At 36.2% G+C, this 18014-nt stretch overlaps 1 protein-coding gene across 1 annotated transcript; it reads left to right on the top strand.

Moving 5' to 3' along the window:
• The first annotated feature begins 19 nt into the window (after positions 1–19).
• Positions 20–17297, top strand: LOC117330872 (conserved oligomeric Golgi complex subunit 5-like). Its single transcript, XM_033889423.1, is given in 23 exon segments — positions 20–184; positions 1738–1877; positions 2107–2164; positions 2495–2549; positions 3178–3247; positions 4570–4690; positions 4996–5126; positions 5537–5614; positions 5616–5709; positions 6267–6379; positions 6831–6908; positions 7222–7309; positions 8303–8489; positions 9087–9251; positions 9829–9928; positions 10563–10673; positions 11102–11164; positions 12312–12415; positions 12740–12868; positions 13289–13474; positions 13789–13918; positions 14725–14804; positions 15093–17297. Coding segments are annotated over 23 exon segments (2433 nt in total). The 5' UTR covers positions 20–147; the 3' UTR covers positions 15208–17297.
• Positions 17298–18014: the final 717 nt, after the last annotated feature.

Raw genomic sequence — 18014 nt, 5'->3', positions numbered from 1 at the left:
GACGTTAGAATGATTAAAAATAATAGTTTATCTTCCAAATAAGTGAAAATAGATACGTTGAGTATAGATAAGGTTTTGTATTTATAATTAGTATTATTTACATAGTTTCGTAAGCAACGTTGCAAAACGGAAGTAGAAATATCCAACATGGACGACAAGTTACTGCGGCAGCTTGAGTCGGACGGTAAATATTGGATGTTTACGTCGGTTTCGGCATATTCTGATATTTTATGGATAGCGTTACGTCAGTATATGCCCAAACTTCCAAATGCATTGATCTGGAAGGTTATATTTTCACTTCTAGAAACATAATGGGTGGGTTTCTCTTCAGTTGCACCACAGAGCCAAAATTAAACTGTCACATTTGCCGATGCTCCCGGACATGTCTCAGGGGCAACCATTATTTGTACGGCATAAAAATTAAATTAATCTTCTTGGATCGATATGATTTTGCCGACTGCGACGCCTGTCAAAAGTATCTCGCCGTGTAAAACCTGTAACATTGTTGGAGTATCCTCTCTCCCAACACACACACTTAGTAAAGGGGATATATTTTGACTTGTTCGACCATGGCCACCTGACCTTACCCGTGAATTACTTTCAAAAATCAAAACAAATTATGAAACTAATTTTGAATTTAAACCCACTTGGTGAGCAATGTTTTCTTCTGACAAACCCTATTTTTATTTTGAATGGGGCCGGTGTTACCTAGCCAAAGTTTTATCTGGCCCTGACACCATGTCAGACAATGAAGGAAGACAATTTCATGACGCCTGCTCTGATACGGGCCTCAAACTCATGAGTGACTGCACCTGATCGCCATGTCAGGAATACCTACATCTTAAACCACTGCACCACATCCACGTTCCTAAAAAAATGTTACAATTGGGCAGTGATGGTCAGACCCATACCTACTCCTATACGTATATGAGGTCTTATTCCACCTGATTACATTGGTGGATATTGCGACCTCATATCACCTCAGCATGTTTTTCTTGTAGCTGCCAGCGCCCTGATTCTGGGGTGCGACAAAAAAATGTCATAAACCATCTAAAACGATCATTCATGTTAACAAATATGTGAATGCTTACATGTTGATGAAGTATAAATCCATTTATGCACAAACTGTTGATGGACACCTCTTAAATATAATTATATCCACAATAATTCACTTGCAACCTACTGTGTTCAAATATTGGGTCACTAAAACAACTTTGCTGTTCCGGTTATTATAAAATATGGAATACAAATAAAATGGATAGCGTAACATAATATTTTCACAGCGTTTCGTTTGTTTCGTCTATTTCAACTCCAAATTTAGATAAACCGGAAATAACCTCGAGAGGTCACAATCAAAACAAGTATGGCAGTATATACAAATGGGACCTACGCTTAAACGACAAAAGAGGCTAATAATCACTGATCTTGGATATAGATATGGACACACGTTGTGTAACTTTGTGTATTTATGATAGATAAATAGAATAAGGTAAATCAGATCATATGAAATGTGAGTAAAGATAACTTTCAAACGACTTTAATTAGGTGGGTCCCAGCAACAGGTTTTACGTGCGGTGGTGATTAGAGGTTACATGACAGCCTGTCAAAAGTTTCCTGTCGTGTAAACCTCTAATATTATTGGAGTAACCCATTACCCTGTTATTACTTACAATTTTATGTACTAGATATATTTTTGACCATCTACTTATAACGACTTCCCAAACTTTTATTTTTTAGATATTTTTAGTCAGTTCCTGGATGCAACTTTTGATGTGAAAGGATATGCCAATAAAACGATCCAGGGACAGGCAATTGCAGAGCAGTTGTCAAAGTTAGCTGAAGGAATAGCTCTGCTTGATAGGGAAATCCATTCACAGGTAAATTACACTTTGTGTATTAATGCAAAAATCCTGGATAAATAAGAAAAAAACAGTTATTTGTGAACTCTCCTAATTAAACAAAATAGAAATTATTCATTGGTAGGACAGTTATTAGGTTTTACAGAATGTCAATGAGAAATAATGTTTAATTTCTAGAATAATTGTTCTTGACAAATGCTTTGACTTTTATCATAGATGTATCATATTAAGTTTTGTTTCATTTCAGATTGTGGCCCACCATGATGACTTGCTTTCACAGGCAACAGGGGTTGAAACGCTGGAAGGTATAAACATGTAGTTCAAATGCTATATTTATTGCCCAACAGACATTGTTGCATGCTTTGATTTCTGTTATGAAAGCTATCCTTGTACTCCATAGAAATTTAATTTTATCTGGATTAAGGACATCTCAGTGTGTTTTTAAGATCTAAGTTCTTGCATTTTACATATATGAGTTTTATTTATTATGAGGACATAATTATATTGGTAAATTCTGATTTGAGACTGATCTCATTTCCACATTTTTATACAATTATAAAACACAAGAATATATGCAGGAATCAGGAACCTTGAATACAGGTATTTATGATCATGATATGACTGTATTGTTCTAGGAGTTCTACAGATGATGCAGACGAGGATACAGTCACTACTCGCTGCAATGGACAGGTCTGTTGTCACTTCTTTAATTAATTACCGTCATATTCAACATTACACATGATAAAGTTGTTGCTGTTTTGACAAGGCAAAAAAAAAATGGAAAAAAAACAAAAGTTACTTGGTTCTCAGGCCCTTCTCTACTTTGATGTTAAAAAAGACCCTGATATATTTTTCATGTTTGAATAAAAAAAAAACGGAAAAAAGCGTCACCAACACCTTTCTCCGGTACTGTTCATTATATTTTTAGCCATAAAATTAGAGCTCATGTTCATTAATGTGTGTGTGGGGCCACGGTGGTCGAGTGATTAAGGTGTCCCAACACTTTTTCACTAGCCCTCCACGGTCCACCTCTGGGTTACGAATTCGAAACCTACGTGGGGCAGTTGCCTGGTACTGACAATAGGTCGGTGGTTTTTTCTCCAGGATACTCTGGCTTTACTTTCACCTCCAAAACCAGGCACGCCCTTAAATGACCCTGGCTATTAATAGCATGTTAAACAAAATAAACAAAAATCATGATCATTAATGTGAAACAAAGACAAAGTAGTGCACATAATATGTGAAAGTTATGGTACACAAGATTTTCCCTGGAAATTTAACACAATATTTCATTCAAACATTATTTTCTTTTTTAAAGGGTCAGAACAAAGGTATCAGAACCATTCAACAAGATTTCAGCTAGGACAACACAGCTGAGAAATTTACAGGTAAGAAATCTCATCATATTAAATAGAGGCTGTTTAATTGACTACTTCTTCTTAACATTGTTTATAATAAGTTTCTTATTATTATCCCCCGCGAAACGCGTTTGCGGGGGATATTAAATTGGGCTCCGTCCGTCCGTGCGTTCGTCCGTGTGTCCGTCCGAGATTCTTTTCCGGGCTATAACTCCATAACCGTTCAACGCAGCTCCTTGAAACTTTCTGTATATATCAGACTAGTGCCCTAGTTGTGCCTTTTGCTATTGCAGACCTTCCATTTTCAGTATTTTTTCTGTCACCATGGAAACTCAATCAAAAATACCAAATTACTGTTTCCGGGCTATAACTCAAAAACCGTTCGACGCAGCTCCTTGAAAATTTCTGTATATATCAGACTAGTGCCCTAGCTGTGCCTTTTGCTATTGCGGACCTTCCATTTTCAGTATTTTTTCTGTCACCATGGAAACTTAATCAAAAATACCAAATGACTATTTCCTTTTGTTTCCGGGCTATAACTCAAAAACCGTTGAACGCAGCTCCTTGAAAATTTCTGTATATATCAGACTAGTGCCCTAGTTGTGCCTTTTGCTATTGCGGACCTTCCATTTTCAGTATTTTTTCTGTCACCATGGAAACTTAATCAAAAATACCAAATGACTATTTCCTTTTGTTTCCGGGCTATAACTCAAAAACCGTTGAACGCAGCTCCTTGAAAATTTCTGTATATATCAGACTAGTGCCCTAGTTGTGCCTTTTGCTATTACGGACCTTCCATTTTCGGTATTTTTTCTGTCACCATGGAAACTTAATCAAAAATACCAAATTACTGTTTCCTTTTGTTTCCGGGCTATAACTCCAAAACTGTTCAACGCAGCTCCTTGAAACTTTCTGAATATATCAGACTAGTTGTGCCTTTTGCTATTGCGGACCTTCCATTTTCGGTATTTTTTCTGTTACCATGGAGACTAAATAAAAAATACCGAATTACTTTTTCCTTAATAACTCTTACTTTGAGCTTGATATATACATGTATTTGGGTTTTCATACCAACTGCGGGGCGCGGGGGATAATGCCAAGCTTTGCGGCTCCTTGTTTTGTTTTCAAATTGTTTTTTGAAATGAGGAATCGAAGGACCTTGTGATTTTAATTGCTTTCAGATGAGCCTTGAGAAAGATTTTAAGGCCTGTATCTGCAAGTTTGTCAAGATTTATGCTTGAAATGATTTTAATTTAAAAAAAAAGATAAATCAGTTTTTGTTTGCATTAACAAACAGGCCTCTTAAGTCCACCTGGAGACCCAAGTTGTAATATTGATTGTTTGTTTTGTAGGAAACATGTGATTTACTCAGGAGAATAATCCGAATTATGTACCTCAGCAAGCGTCTTCACAGCCAGCTGCAGGGAGGGGCAAGGGAGATAACCAAGGCAGCACAAAGTCTCAATGAATTGGGTAGGTTACTCAACTGACATGGCTGCTTTTGCATAAACCTGTTAGAATTGCTCAGATGGCACTGAACAATTTCATGATACAATGCAAATATCTGTACCGGAAACTTTCATCACATAAACAATTTTCCTGTTAATCGACACGACTGTTAACTCTGCTTAAATTTCTATAAATCACAGCTTTTTGGACTCCCCAATACATGAGAAAGAAATTCACAGTAATGGATTATGAGTCACAAATTATTTTTTATGAACCGATTGTAATCGAAAATCGGCCAAACATTGATTGACATGGCTTCTTCATTGCAGATTACATATGTGAAGGAGTCGATTTTGCCGGTATAGAAATAATAGAACAGGACAGGAGATTTATCCGAGGAGCTAGGAAGGACGTAGAAACACAGGCCCAGAAGATGTTAGATCAGGGACTGGAAACTCAGGTATCTACACAAATATTATCTGAAATATTTTATATAGAGTTTATTTGTGTATTTATTAAAAACATATGATAAGACCCCTAGGACGTTGAATTAGGGTAATTATATTTGATGCACTGCAGGTGGGACGAAATAATTTTACCCGCTTCCCCATTGCATGATTGTACGATGCAACTAAATTGAGATATTATATTTTCTCATCTTTCTAAACAACTTTCCACTTCCTTATGTCTCCATTGACACTGCCTCACTTTTGGCATGTATAGGTATTTATACCTTAAACCTTCACATTTTCCTTGTGTTGTTTTTTTTTAGATATTTCTCAATCATTTGAGGAACTGTGATGATCGATCATGACTTTTACAACATCGGATTGTATCCATGATGATTTTTTTTGACATCTTCCTCCACAGAATCCAACACAGGTGGCGACCGCACTTCAAGTGTTCCATAACCTGCAATGCCTGCACCACACTGTGGACAAGGTGGTGACAGGGCTGTAAAGAGGGGCTACACAAGAACATCCGCAGCTGTCTCGACATGCAGGCCCTCAGCCAACAGCAATCTTCGGCTATTGGCTCCAGAGGTGAGGATGGAGTTGTTAATCTTAGAATTACCTCCCTTGTGAGTTATTTGTCAGAAAGACAATAGGATACAACATTATTGTATTATTGGTGGACATGTTGAATAAAACACAAAAATCTAGTTCGTGGTAGCACATGGGATTTCCCTGTATGAGAATATGGAATTTCAGATCTTCATTCAATAGAAATCTATTTCAGGATAGCATATACGAGTTTCCTGCATGAATTGAAAATCAGAACAGGAAGCTACGGAAGACCTGTACTTACAGATATTACAAATATGAAATGCAGAACAGGATCTTTTGTGGGTAAAAGTACCGATAATGTTTATAATTCAAAAGAATATGATAGTCATGTATTTCTTAACAAATGCAACCGTCACAGGATGTGTTTATATCTGATACCTGTTTCAAGGAGGCAACCATGAACATACCACAGCCTCCAAAAGCAAACACTTACTCAGCATTCGTCTGACATGCGTGTTGAGGCCTTCTTTTAGCTGTTGATAGGATATTAAACAATGCAAACGAAACCAGTCCTATTTGGATTTTATTTTTAGGTGGACCAGGAAAAGCGTCTATGCCTGTCACAGGGAACACAGCAGCCTTCCGGGCATTACTGTGGACCAACATGGAGAAACTCATGGACAGTATATATGCTTCCTGTGCTCAGGTATGTATAATCCAATAAAACTTACCTTAGTCCTAAGCTCCGACACTTTGATTGATCACCTGTTTATCGTCCGCTGTCTACAGCCAAAAAAAACACAGGGATTTGACTCCCAAATCTTCTGGCAGTAATTGTGATACCATTCAAATAGATATAGATAAAATATCAGCGAATGGCTTATGAAAATGTGCAAGCCTTGAGCCAAGTCGCATATCCTTAAATATGAGTCAGTAGTATCAAGTATGCATTCAAGGTATCTTATTTAAGTAATTATATCCTATCTTTGAAAATGACTCCTTGAAATTAAAACCTTAATAATTTACTGGAAATTGACTATTATTCCCTGATCACAGTATTTCTTGATATGATGTGTCCTCACAAAGATTTCAGAAACTTAATGACTCCACTACCCAGGAACTGGCTTGTAATTTTGAAATTTTGCTGTGTTTCCCAGATTCAACACCTCCAGAAAGTGCTGGTGAAGAAGCGAGACCCTGTAACTCATGTGTCCTTCATAGAAGAACTGGCAAAGGTGATTTTCTCTCTTGTCACTATTTGGTGTACTGTATATTAGATATTTATGTGTGTTTTGATTTTCTTTATCTATTTCTTCCCCAGTTCTCTTTTTGGGAACATTACATTTCCCAAATTTGAGGTAGAGTATATGGTGATTGTACTCAATGAAGTAGAAAACCTTTACCTTAGCAACGCCTGGTCTATTCAAGGGTGTCTGTACTATCTTATGATCATATATTACTCTGTGTTTATAGATTTAAAGTTGGAATTACGATTTTGTTCAAAGATAGGGATTCTTTTGTTTTACAAGTGTTTTCTTTTCTCCCCAGCACCAGGAAGGAAAGGTTAATATCATACAGGACTTCTGGGAGAGTATCACCAAGATGTTGACGACAGAATTTACTGAGGCATCGGAAGGTAAACTCACATTGAACATATTACAGTAAAACATCATTTGCTGTGAATGAAATCTCACAAGTTCACATCCTAGTGGTCTGATGTATTTATCTAATGCCTCAGCTGAAAAGAGAAAACTTCTAATTCACTGTTGATGATCTGAATTTCTCACATTATTTTTAAAGTTTTGTACTGTTTAAGATATGAAGATAGGAAGTGGGTAATTAGTCCCCTGCTGTTTGAAAAACGGGGGGGACTATAGGTTTACCCTCTGTCCGTCCGTCCGTACGTCCGTCCGGCCGGCCATCTGTCCGTCCGTCTGTCTGTCTGTCACGCAATAGTTGTCCGGACAACTCCTCCTAAAGTACTACTCCGATTTTAACGAAACTTGGTATACATGATCAGTATAACATGTAGTTGTGCATCCCACATTTGGTTTTTTCGAAAAAAACATTTAAAAAAAAAAATGGGAAATGAATAGGTGCACTTCTAGCTCAGGCAGGGGACTTTGTATTTCTGTTGCAATACTATCCATCCTTGTTTAATACAGATTAAACCCTACCATATTGATCTTGTGATAAGCCAAACAAGCCCAGACATAACCTAAGACTCAAAGTTGGGGGCGAACTTATTACTGGAAAATGTGTGGGCAATTCTACCAAACATCAATAGATTTTGGTGGACTTATATTTGATGTAAACTTTATTTCGTTTCATTTGATAGAGTATATGACAACATTTTTGAAAGCTTATACTAGTCCACTTCCTGGACTTATATTTAGGCATGGTTTTTTTCTGGATAAATACTGTACATGTATTTAGAATTTTTTAAAGAGATACACAGGGCTTAATTAACCTAGCTAACATCCCTCATTCATAGAAATATACATGATTATACCATTAGAATTTTCAGATAGCTTAAACGGTTGGTGTAAAACTAACATAATAATAATACCATCCTTTTCTTAAAAAACATTATAAACTAAATTATTGTAAGATCCGTTTTCGTTTCCAGGGTCTATGTTTCTCAAGCAGGCGTTTGAAGGAGAATACCCGAAGCTGCTGCGACTGTACAACGACTTGTGGCGCCGCCTACAGCAGTTTAGTCTCAACGCTGCGTCACACGTGTCTGACCATCTAACGACTGATGAGGGCGGGGAAGAAGACCTGTTCCTGCAGGCCAACAGGAGGGACAAATATGAGTTAGTTAACATAGATCTTTGTTGAAAATTAACATACCAACAATAGAAATATCTTTTAATAGTTTCAATTTACATAATTTTTACAAAATAATCGGGGGGAAGACACTTTAATAAAGTACATTTGGTGGGGTGTGTTCACATTAAAATCACATCAATGGGTGGTTTGAAATAAATTTATTCTGTTGTTGGGTGTGTTTGATGTGTTTGTTACATTAAAATTGCTTCTATATCAGGGTACCGTTCATAAAAAAGTGGATATGTTTGCGGGTCCTCAAATTAAAATCTTAAATCACTTCTATAGGTGAGTCCCCTAATTTCAAAGTGCCGTCCCATAAATGTATTCCTGAAACAGCCCTAAGGCTTAACTTTTATTTTCCGTTACTAAGTGATCAGGGGCGTATGTGATGCTAGTCTGTTCATTCGTTCACAAATTTTAAAAGGAAGCTTTGTAGAGCTTGCCATTCACTCAATGGTAGTGATACAATGTTTGTTTGGGGTTAATTGTCATCGCTTTGTAATTAGAAAATTGAATAGTTTTTAACATGGTCAGAACTAAAGGGTTAATATGTAAACAAACATATACTTTTATATTTCCAGTCCTGAGGCAGCTCTGAGACTGACTCTGGCTAAGTTTGAGATGGCCTACTTGTCAAAGTCCCTCTCACGACTCTTTGATCCCATCAACCTCATCTTCAGCAGCAGCAGCAATATGAATCCTCCGACAGCCTCGGAGGTGGAAAGTGTAGTGAAAACTATTGTAAGGTAATTATATAACTGAGGCTGAGCATTCGGTCAATTTTCAATTATAGTCAATGATACCAGTTCACAAGATATTTGTAAATTGGAATTAAAAGTCCATATTATTTAAAATTGATTATCATAAATTTCTTTCTTGCTATAATGAGTCCAGAAAAACTTAAGAATTTATGACTGGTGGGGTAAAAGAGCAAGTAGAATTCTATATTAGCTGGTTTTTCATTAATTAGTATTAAAACAAAATTGAATGTAAAAACATGTATTAAGCAATAATTGCCAATTTCTTTCTCATGTTTTGAGGTAAAAAAATGATTTGTAGAACAGTTCATTTACATGCTAATGAAATTTACTACGAAAGTGCAAGCTACCAGTCCAATGTTCACTGGATAGATATGTATCTAATTAATATACACTTATTTACCTGACATGTGTGGAATCAAAATGCTAAGAGTATTTAAAAAAAAAAATGTTTTATAAATTTTTGTTAATTTTCAGGATCAGTTAACATTTTGACAAATCATATTTTTTACTGTGTCTGGTATGATAAATAACTTGTATCACTTTATCGTTACTTTGTCTCCAGTGAACTGAATGTCGCCAGTGTTGACAACAAGTTATGTGTGACGGTATCCAAGAATGTGGCCAAAACTATTGAACTTTTCTGCAACAAGAGTGAACAGCTGGTAAGAATTTCTGTAATTTGGGAAGTTTGACACATTTTATTTTCATATTTTGTTCCTTCAATGGAATTTGACTCTCCCTGTCAGTGTTGGTTTGTGTTTATTGGGAAGCTGAGAAACAGGCCAGTCTGTACTGTCGTGGTTTTGTCCTTTAGCAAGACACTTTTACCTTAATTGCTCTGGATGGTATGTGACAGGCCTCCCATATGTTGTTCAGTGAAGTAGTCACCAACTTCTACAAAGAGACCCCTGCCTCAAAATGACCATTACTTTTCATTGGATGATAAACCCTAGCATACCTTCTATAGAAAATGTATGATTATAGCTTATATCTTCAGGTATTTGTGATGAAATCATGAAAAATTAAAAAAAATTGTGATGAAAGTGTTAAAAATTAAACATTTTGTGATATCATAAAATCTTTAACAAACAAGTGCCTGAACACAATATTCATTTATGAGGCTTCAAGTTCTTAAGGGTAGTTACAGGTGAAATTATTTTAAAATGCAAAAAAAAAAAAGATATATTTTAAAGAACATTTTCTAAATGAAGATACATGTATCATAAAGAAATAAACTGATAACTTTCCTGTCAATATGTTACCCTTCCTTTCTCATCTTTTCCTTCTGACTTGTAGCTTGCCACTGATGGTGAGGCTAGCCAGGTGATCGGACTTCCTACCCACGGACAAAGTCGTAACTGTGCTGTTGTAAACACACTTTACCTGCTACACCAGTCCATTTCAAAGGTAAACCTCATGTTCTGTAACACAGGTGTCACAAGTACTTTTTAATCATTCAAATTAACAGTTTTACCAGAAGTTTGAAAAGGAAAAAAAATACATTTTCACAATTTTTCTAAACAGTTCCTCATTTTTTGTTATAATTTTTAATTTCAATGTATCAATTTAAAAAAAAAAGAAAAATTATTTTGCATTCTATTCTCAAAAATATTAAGAAATGGAGCCTTTGAAACATTAAAACCTGAAGAGTATATAATATTATTATTTGATAATTTTTTAACCATTTTTAACCAAAGCTAGTATGGCTATAAGGGTGTAATTGTCTCAATCATTTATAACCATACATCTTTCTGAATTGATCTCAAAATTTATTATCAAGTGAATTTATGAAAGAGAGATGTATTTCACAACAGTTTAACATTCTGTGGTTTCAGGTCTTAGCTGGCCTGGCAAGTTATCCCCAAGAAGCCATAGAAAGCATACAGAAAGCTTTGGAGGTAAGAGCTAGGAGTATATTGAGACAAAATCCAAAATAATGAAGTCTGAAACAAACAAATTACAGCAAGAATGAAATTACACTATCATTCTAGACTGGTTTGCTTCACTTTAATATAATATTGTCTTGCGAATCAGGAATTACAAATCTTGTTTTAAAGAGAAATGTTACAAGTAAAGTTTACGGTTTACTGGTCTACCCTGTTATAGATATCTGTACATTGTAGACCTTATCATCACAACCAGATGAGAAATATATCCGATAATTTGGTTAATTAATTTTAAACACTTTGTGACATAATCTCAGTATTAACGAAAAGATTGATACATTTTACATTAATTGAACGAAATGATTTTAATTGTTTTATTTTAATTGTTTTTTTGTTATCTCCAGTGAAAAATATTTTTGTTAAAAATTTGAGGTTTGGATTTCATTCAGGAACAGTGTGCTGTACTGGATATTTTACAATTAATATTACAGTGTAAACAAAGCGGTTGCTAATGGTGATTAGTAATTTTTATCTGCACATTATTGAATATTCAATAGATTCACACACACATAACAAATTTTAGAAAATAACATACAGAAAAAGTATCAGAAAATTCAAAACGTGATAAATGCTGAAATTACCTAGATTACTGCAACAATAATAGTATAAAACAAAGCCATCTACCCTTACCATTCAATGGACTGATGTTAACACTTTACCTGTATATACACATCATACAATAGATGACCACGTCGATAGCATACAGTTGATTAAATTCTCTTTGACTGTTGCTTGTACACATACTCATATAAACACTAATTTGACAACACACTTCATCAGCATGGATAGAATGTATGGGCATAACATAATTATCTATATATACCGGTAGGTAATATATATGCTCAACGCCAAATTAAAACCCTAGATTTAATGGAAATCGCTAAATTTTAACTCGCCAAAATTTAACTTCCAGTTTTCATGACCAAATCGCCAAATTTTATGACCGCTAAAATTTCCCGCTATACGGTATGCATAGTACCGGTAATAGACCAATATTGTTTCATCCGAGATTTTAATAAATCATAAACCTGTTCAATGATATTGGGGGAGGGATTGGAGTCACAGTGTCTGTCCATAGTTATCTGTGGTTTAATTTCAGGTGACAGTCGGCCTGATGAGTGCTGCCGTAAATCCTCTCTTGTCCTCTATCTCCGACGCTGTGGAGGCCATCATTCTCACCATGCACCAGGAGGATTTCTCAGGGTAAGCATATCTTAATAAGTACCACTTACAATATTTAAACCTGGGGTGGGGGTGGGGTGCTCAGATGAGGTATACTGAAATTTATTGCAAGCAAAGATAGGATTATGGTATGTGTAAAGATGAGGGCTACTTCATGGATATTAACTTTTCTCGGGATGATAAATCCTTGTGTTCACTACTTTTAAAGGTCTGTAATTGTAAAATATATGTATATAAAGGGGTAATTTATATGTTGTGTGATATGGTTATCAGATGTTGGGGTAAAGTCTTTTTGAAATAATATGATTGTATGGGATAAAAAATAGACATTTATTTCCTTTTTAGGGCGATGCCTGCAGACAGTCAGAAAGAGGCTCAGTGTTCTCTATACATGCGAGAGTTACAGGACTTCGTAGCCAGGTGTCAGACGGACTACCTATCTCAATACGAATGCCAGGATTTTATCGTAGAAAGGTACTCAACCTTTTAATGATGTCAAATAGACTACTTTTCATAATACCACTGTTAGGGTTTAATTGTAGAATTCTGCAGTAATGATATGTGAGGTCTGTTAAATTTGGTCAAAGTGATTCTTTATATATTTTTCTGCAATTCCTATAGTAGTCTTATGTGTGGATTTTTAATTTGGTCTTATTTCATTATTTATGCTTTAAATTGTGGCAGTTTGTCATTGTAATAGTACATAATGATATTTAGCTTCACGCTAGAGGGAATTTCTCTTAAGCTCAGTTGGCAGAGTGCCAGACCAGTAAGGCAAGGGTCAGCGGTTCCATCCCTGCTGCAAAACCAATATTTCCTGTTTGTGAACATTTTAACTGCAGTAGTATTGTAAAATCATGAATAATTTCATTGTATTGTGTGTTTATTTTGCAGCATCAAGCCAATAGCAAGTCGATGCGTGATGCTCTTTGTTAGACATGCAAGTCTAGTGCGCCCCTTGGGAGAGGGCGGGAAAATGAGGCTAGCTGCTGACTTTGCACAGATGGAATTGGCAATCTCCCCTTTCTGTAAAAGGGTGTCCGATATTGGCAAAGACTACAGGCTTTTAAGGGCTTTCAGGTGAGTCGAAATCCATAGATAAAAGTTATAAGGCCTCATCAACAGACTCATGAAGGCAAAGTGAAGATGCCAAAATATTTCTGTAATGTTTGATTCTAGGTCTTCATCTGAATGTTATAAGATTAGGCTTTTGGATGATTATGATGATGATTTAATAGTAAGCCAAAATACAACTTTCTAGTCTATGAATTTTTTAAAAGAATTTTAAAAGAAATAGAGTGTGAGTTTTGATACCTTTTCAGTTAATTCTCTTGGTGATTAGAATTGAATTCTGTAACAAGTTGTAATAGACTCCTGTGTTTTGTTTGTTACAGGCCATTGCTGTTCCAGACCCCTGAACACATATCTAGAAGTCCGACGCTAGGCGAAATCATCCCATACAGCACATGTCTACACTTCTTGTTTGCCAGAGGGGCACCTCCGGAACTGCGATCTCCACATGTTGTAAGTTAACACTGCACTTCCGGAACTCTGACCTACACATGTTCTCACTTAACATTGTCCCCCAGACTGTGATCTCCAAATGTTGTAAGTTAACATTGTCCCCCGGAACTCCGATCTCCACATGTTGTAAGTTAACATTGTCCCCCGGAACTCCGATCTCCACATGTTGTAAGTTAACATCGTCCCTCGGAACTCCGATCTCCACATGTTGTAAGTTAACATTGTCCCTCGGAACTCCGATCTCCACATGTTGTAAGTTAACATTGTCCCCCTGAACTCCGATCTCCACATGTTGTGAAGTTAACACTGTCCCCCGGAACTCCGATCTCCACATGTTGTAAGTTAACACTGTCCCCCCGGAACTCCGATCTCCACATGTTGTTAGTTAACATTGTCCCCCAGAACTCCGATCTTCACACGTTGTAAGTTAACATTGTCCCCTGGAACTCCGATCTCCACATGTTGTAAGTTAACATTGTCCCCTGGAACTCCGATCTCCACATGTTGTAAGTTAACATTGTCCCTCGGAACTCCGATCTCCACATGTTGTAAGTTAACATTGTCCCCTGGAACTCCGATCTCCACATGTTGTAAGTTAACACTGTCCCCCTGAACTCTGATCTCCACATGTTGTAAGCTAACATTGCCCCGGAATTGTATTAGAAAATGTATCAAATGTTTTCACCCCTTGTTGAAAGGCCAGGGCATTATCAGGCTCCGCCCAATTTAACCTCTGTTTGATATTTTTCTGTGATTATATGCTTTGATTAAAAATCTCATTGTGTAAGATTTAAATCTATTTGCAGGCTGCCGATTGGTCAATTAGCCGATACTCACAGTGGTTAGATAGCCATCCTTCTGAGAAAGACAGACTCACACTCATCAAGTTAGTATTCTTGTTCTAATTATGGTTTTTACCCAACTTGTATACATATATATGTAGTGACTGTATCTCTTATTTACTGGTCTTTGTAGATTATCGTGGTTTTCCTGATGTTCATAGTAAAATGTATAAGATCTATTCTATTGTAACTCTGTGAAAGTGTGAAATACTTCAATCTAATATTTCATAAAAAAAAATTCAGGCTAATATTTTTTCTCTTGTGCAATGAAATCCTTACCAGTGTATATAGAAGATATTTTCTAATTTTTACCTCTGTTTTCTGTTTTACAGGGGGAGCTTGGAAGGGTATGTCCAGCATGTTAAGTCACGACAAGGGAAGGAGTTCACACCAATATACCCGATGATGTTAGAACTTTTACAGAAAGGTCTCCAGAGCACAGCGTAGCAGCAATGTGGCATGATAACCTGGTGTGTGTGATAATCATGCGTGTGTGTGGTAATAGTGTGTGTGTATGTGTGATAATCGGTTATGTGTGTGGTAATCTGGTGCAGCCTGTCATGTATGAATGCGATACGGTGAGCTTCATAGTAAATGTTTGCGAAAAATACATTATCATTATTGCGGTATCTCAGAATATAACTCCTGAGGGAGCAAACTCGTTTTATAGAAACGTGGGATAAAATCAGTTTTAGTATGTTGGATAAAGTACCTGGGAAACCAGATTTTGTCCATCTATTTGAAAATCTTTTGGAATCTCTCATTAAAATGCGTCAAGCCATAATCTTATTCCGGAAGTTGCTATGATGTTTATCCAATACAAGTGTGTTGTTAGTCGTGTGTAACGTTTGTCCAAGAACAGAGAACATTGTCTACCCTATGGAAGCAGATCTAGAGTAGATGCTGATGAACTTAACAAGCGAGGTGTTCAATATTTTGTATTTCAGACATCTCTGTAGGAAAAGTTACATATCTTATAGACCATTTAAATAGTGGCTGACCTACATAAGATAAAAGGTTACTGAACTGTAGACATTATTTATGAGACTGTGATATGCTGTAGGTGGGAGCTTATTTGAATGTGTTAGAGAAGTGTTTTAATGTCAACTTGTCCAATACATATTGCCACAACTAGGGACCAAGGGAACCTATTCATAAGTTTGAGGAATATCCCTCCAGTACTTTTCAAGAAGCGATAAGGATTGTTTACAGACAGACGGAAGACAATATTTATGAGAGTCTGTTTTTGATATACTATATGTGGGAGCTGATTGGTGTGTGTTAGAGAAGTGTTTAATGTTAGAGTCTGTCATATTGTCCCAGAGAGATTTAGTGAATGAAAATTGTGAAAACAAGTTGAATGTATGAAACTACAACATGGCAGTGTACTTTGATCTGTGGTGGCATCTGTTAACAAAATTACTCATTTAACTTGCTATAAAACATACGTAATAACAATAAGTTGTATTTACATTCTGGAATCATTGTTAGTCCCTACCTATTCCATGAGGCCAACTTGATTTGCACTCTTCTCCTTCTAGAATATAACTTCCGGTCACTCGATTTGTAGCTCTTCTGCTTCTGGAAGATCTTCTACCTCTTCCGTCTTGAAGCTGATGGCCGTAACCATGTTTAAGTGTGCGAGTGATGAGTTTCACTAGAGAAGGATTTATGGCACATACATGCACAGGTTTGTGTCACAGTGATCGAGAAAACTTAAAAACTTATTTGTTTTGGGTTATGTTCTTCCGGTTTACTCGATTTACATACAGAATGTGATCTTCCTGAGAAGGCTTCTCTTCCGAGAAGGTTGCAAATCGAGTTGGCCTCCGGGGAGCCTCAGGGCTCTATCTCCTACACTTGTCACTTGAACTTCATACTTGGTTCATGGGTTCACCTACATGAGGCGTTATACCATGTACCAAAAGTAAGTCATTCTGACCTACATTTTGACCTTTGACCTACATTAAAGAAAGAGTTTGTCTGGGCCTGATCTGCTGCTCTTCTTGTCACTTGAAATTTACATGGGGTTCACTTGTATTTAACTTCTGATATCGCATGTTTACTAAAATTATTAATATTTCTGAATTCATTAACATTAATACCAGCAACTGCAATTTGAATGCGGTAGGTCTGTCAAACTGTGAATGCAGAATTAGTTCCAACACAAATTCATCTGTTTTCTTAGCATATACATATGGTGGGGGACTAATTGATACTCTTCCCAGAAAAATATTGACTAAATAAAAAGATGAATAAGGAACTTATTCAGGTATTTTTTTTAGTATGTGTATTAAATACATATATGTATATTGTTTGTGAATTGATGTAAAAATGTACAATTTGTGGGTTTGTGTGCAAATAACATTTGTGCAAAATAAATTTAAATAATGTTTATCCTAAAACATGGGAGTGCTGAAAGCTATTTACATGTATACCTGAAAACTGTGATAATGGTTTTGAATTAGTATTTATGGTAAACTATGGCGATACCTTTTTTATTAAAATAAAATAAAGGTGGAATCACCTAAAAGGTATTAATGTGTTCAGTGATTTGTTTCCTTCAAATGATTTAGGTAGGAAAATATTGTATACTGTACCATACCTACAGTAGAATGGTTATTCTGTTTTAAATTGCACTAGTAACCTTGGCCAAATGATAATGACTATTTGTATTAATATACCGTTTACTGTAGGTAAGTGTGTTAGATTGCTGGCCACATAACCTCAGAAGAAGATTTGAGGTTTGTGGTTCGACACTCCCTACCCATGTCCGTTTGCGTTTCTCAGGAAGCTGACAAACGGGCGGCCGGTCTGTACTGTTGTGGTTGTGTCCTTTGAAAAAACATTTTAACCTAATTGCTCTGGATACTTATGTTGTTCAGTGAGGTAATCACCAACTACTACAAGGAAAACCTGCCTCAAAATGTTCACGGGCAGATAACCCCTTAAAACTAACATACTGTAGGTAGTGAATGAGACTTTCTCCCATTGATCACAGATTTGTCTCCCATTTTTCATGTTCAAAATTTCTCTGTCACTCTCTAGGGTGCGATATCTCCAGTAAACCCTCAGGGTTTGACAAATGACACATTTTTGCAACATTACATTGATGTCACATCAAAACTGTGTTGCATTGCATTAACGGTACCATACGTAAATAACGTATGATTGGAGTAAATGTGTCATCCCCTGCTTTGATAGTGTAATAGAAATCTTCGACCCTCAGGTGATATTCTTGATTGTCTAAACCT

Source organism: Pecten maximus, chromosome 7 (genome assembly GCF_902652985.1).
Source record: "Pecten maximus chromosome 7, xPecMax1.1, whole genome shotgun sequence".
Classification (NCBI taxonomy): domain Eukaryota; kingdom Metazoa; phylum Mollusca; class Bivalvia; order Pectinida; family Pectinidae; genus Pecten; species Pecten maximus.
Note: the sequence above shows the minus strand (reverse complement) of the source record. Positions and strands in the feature narration are given on the sequence as shown.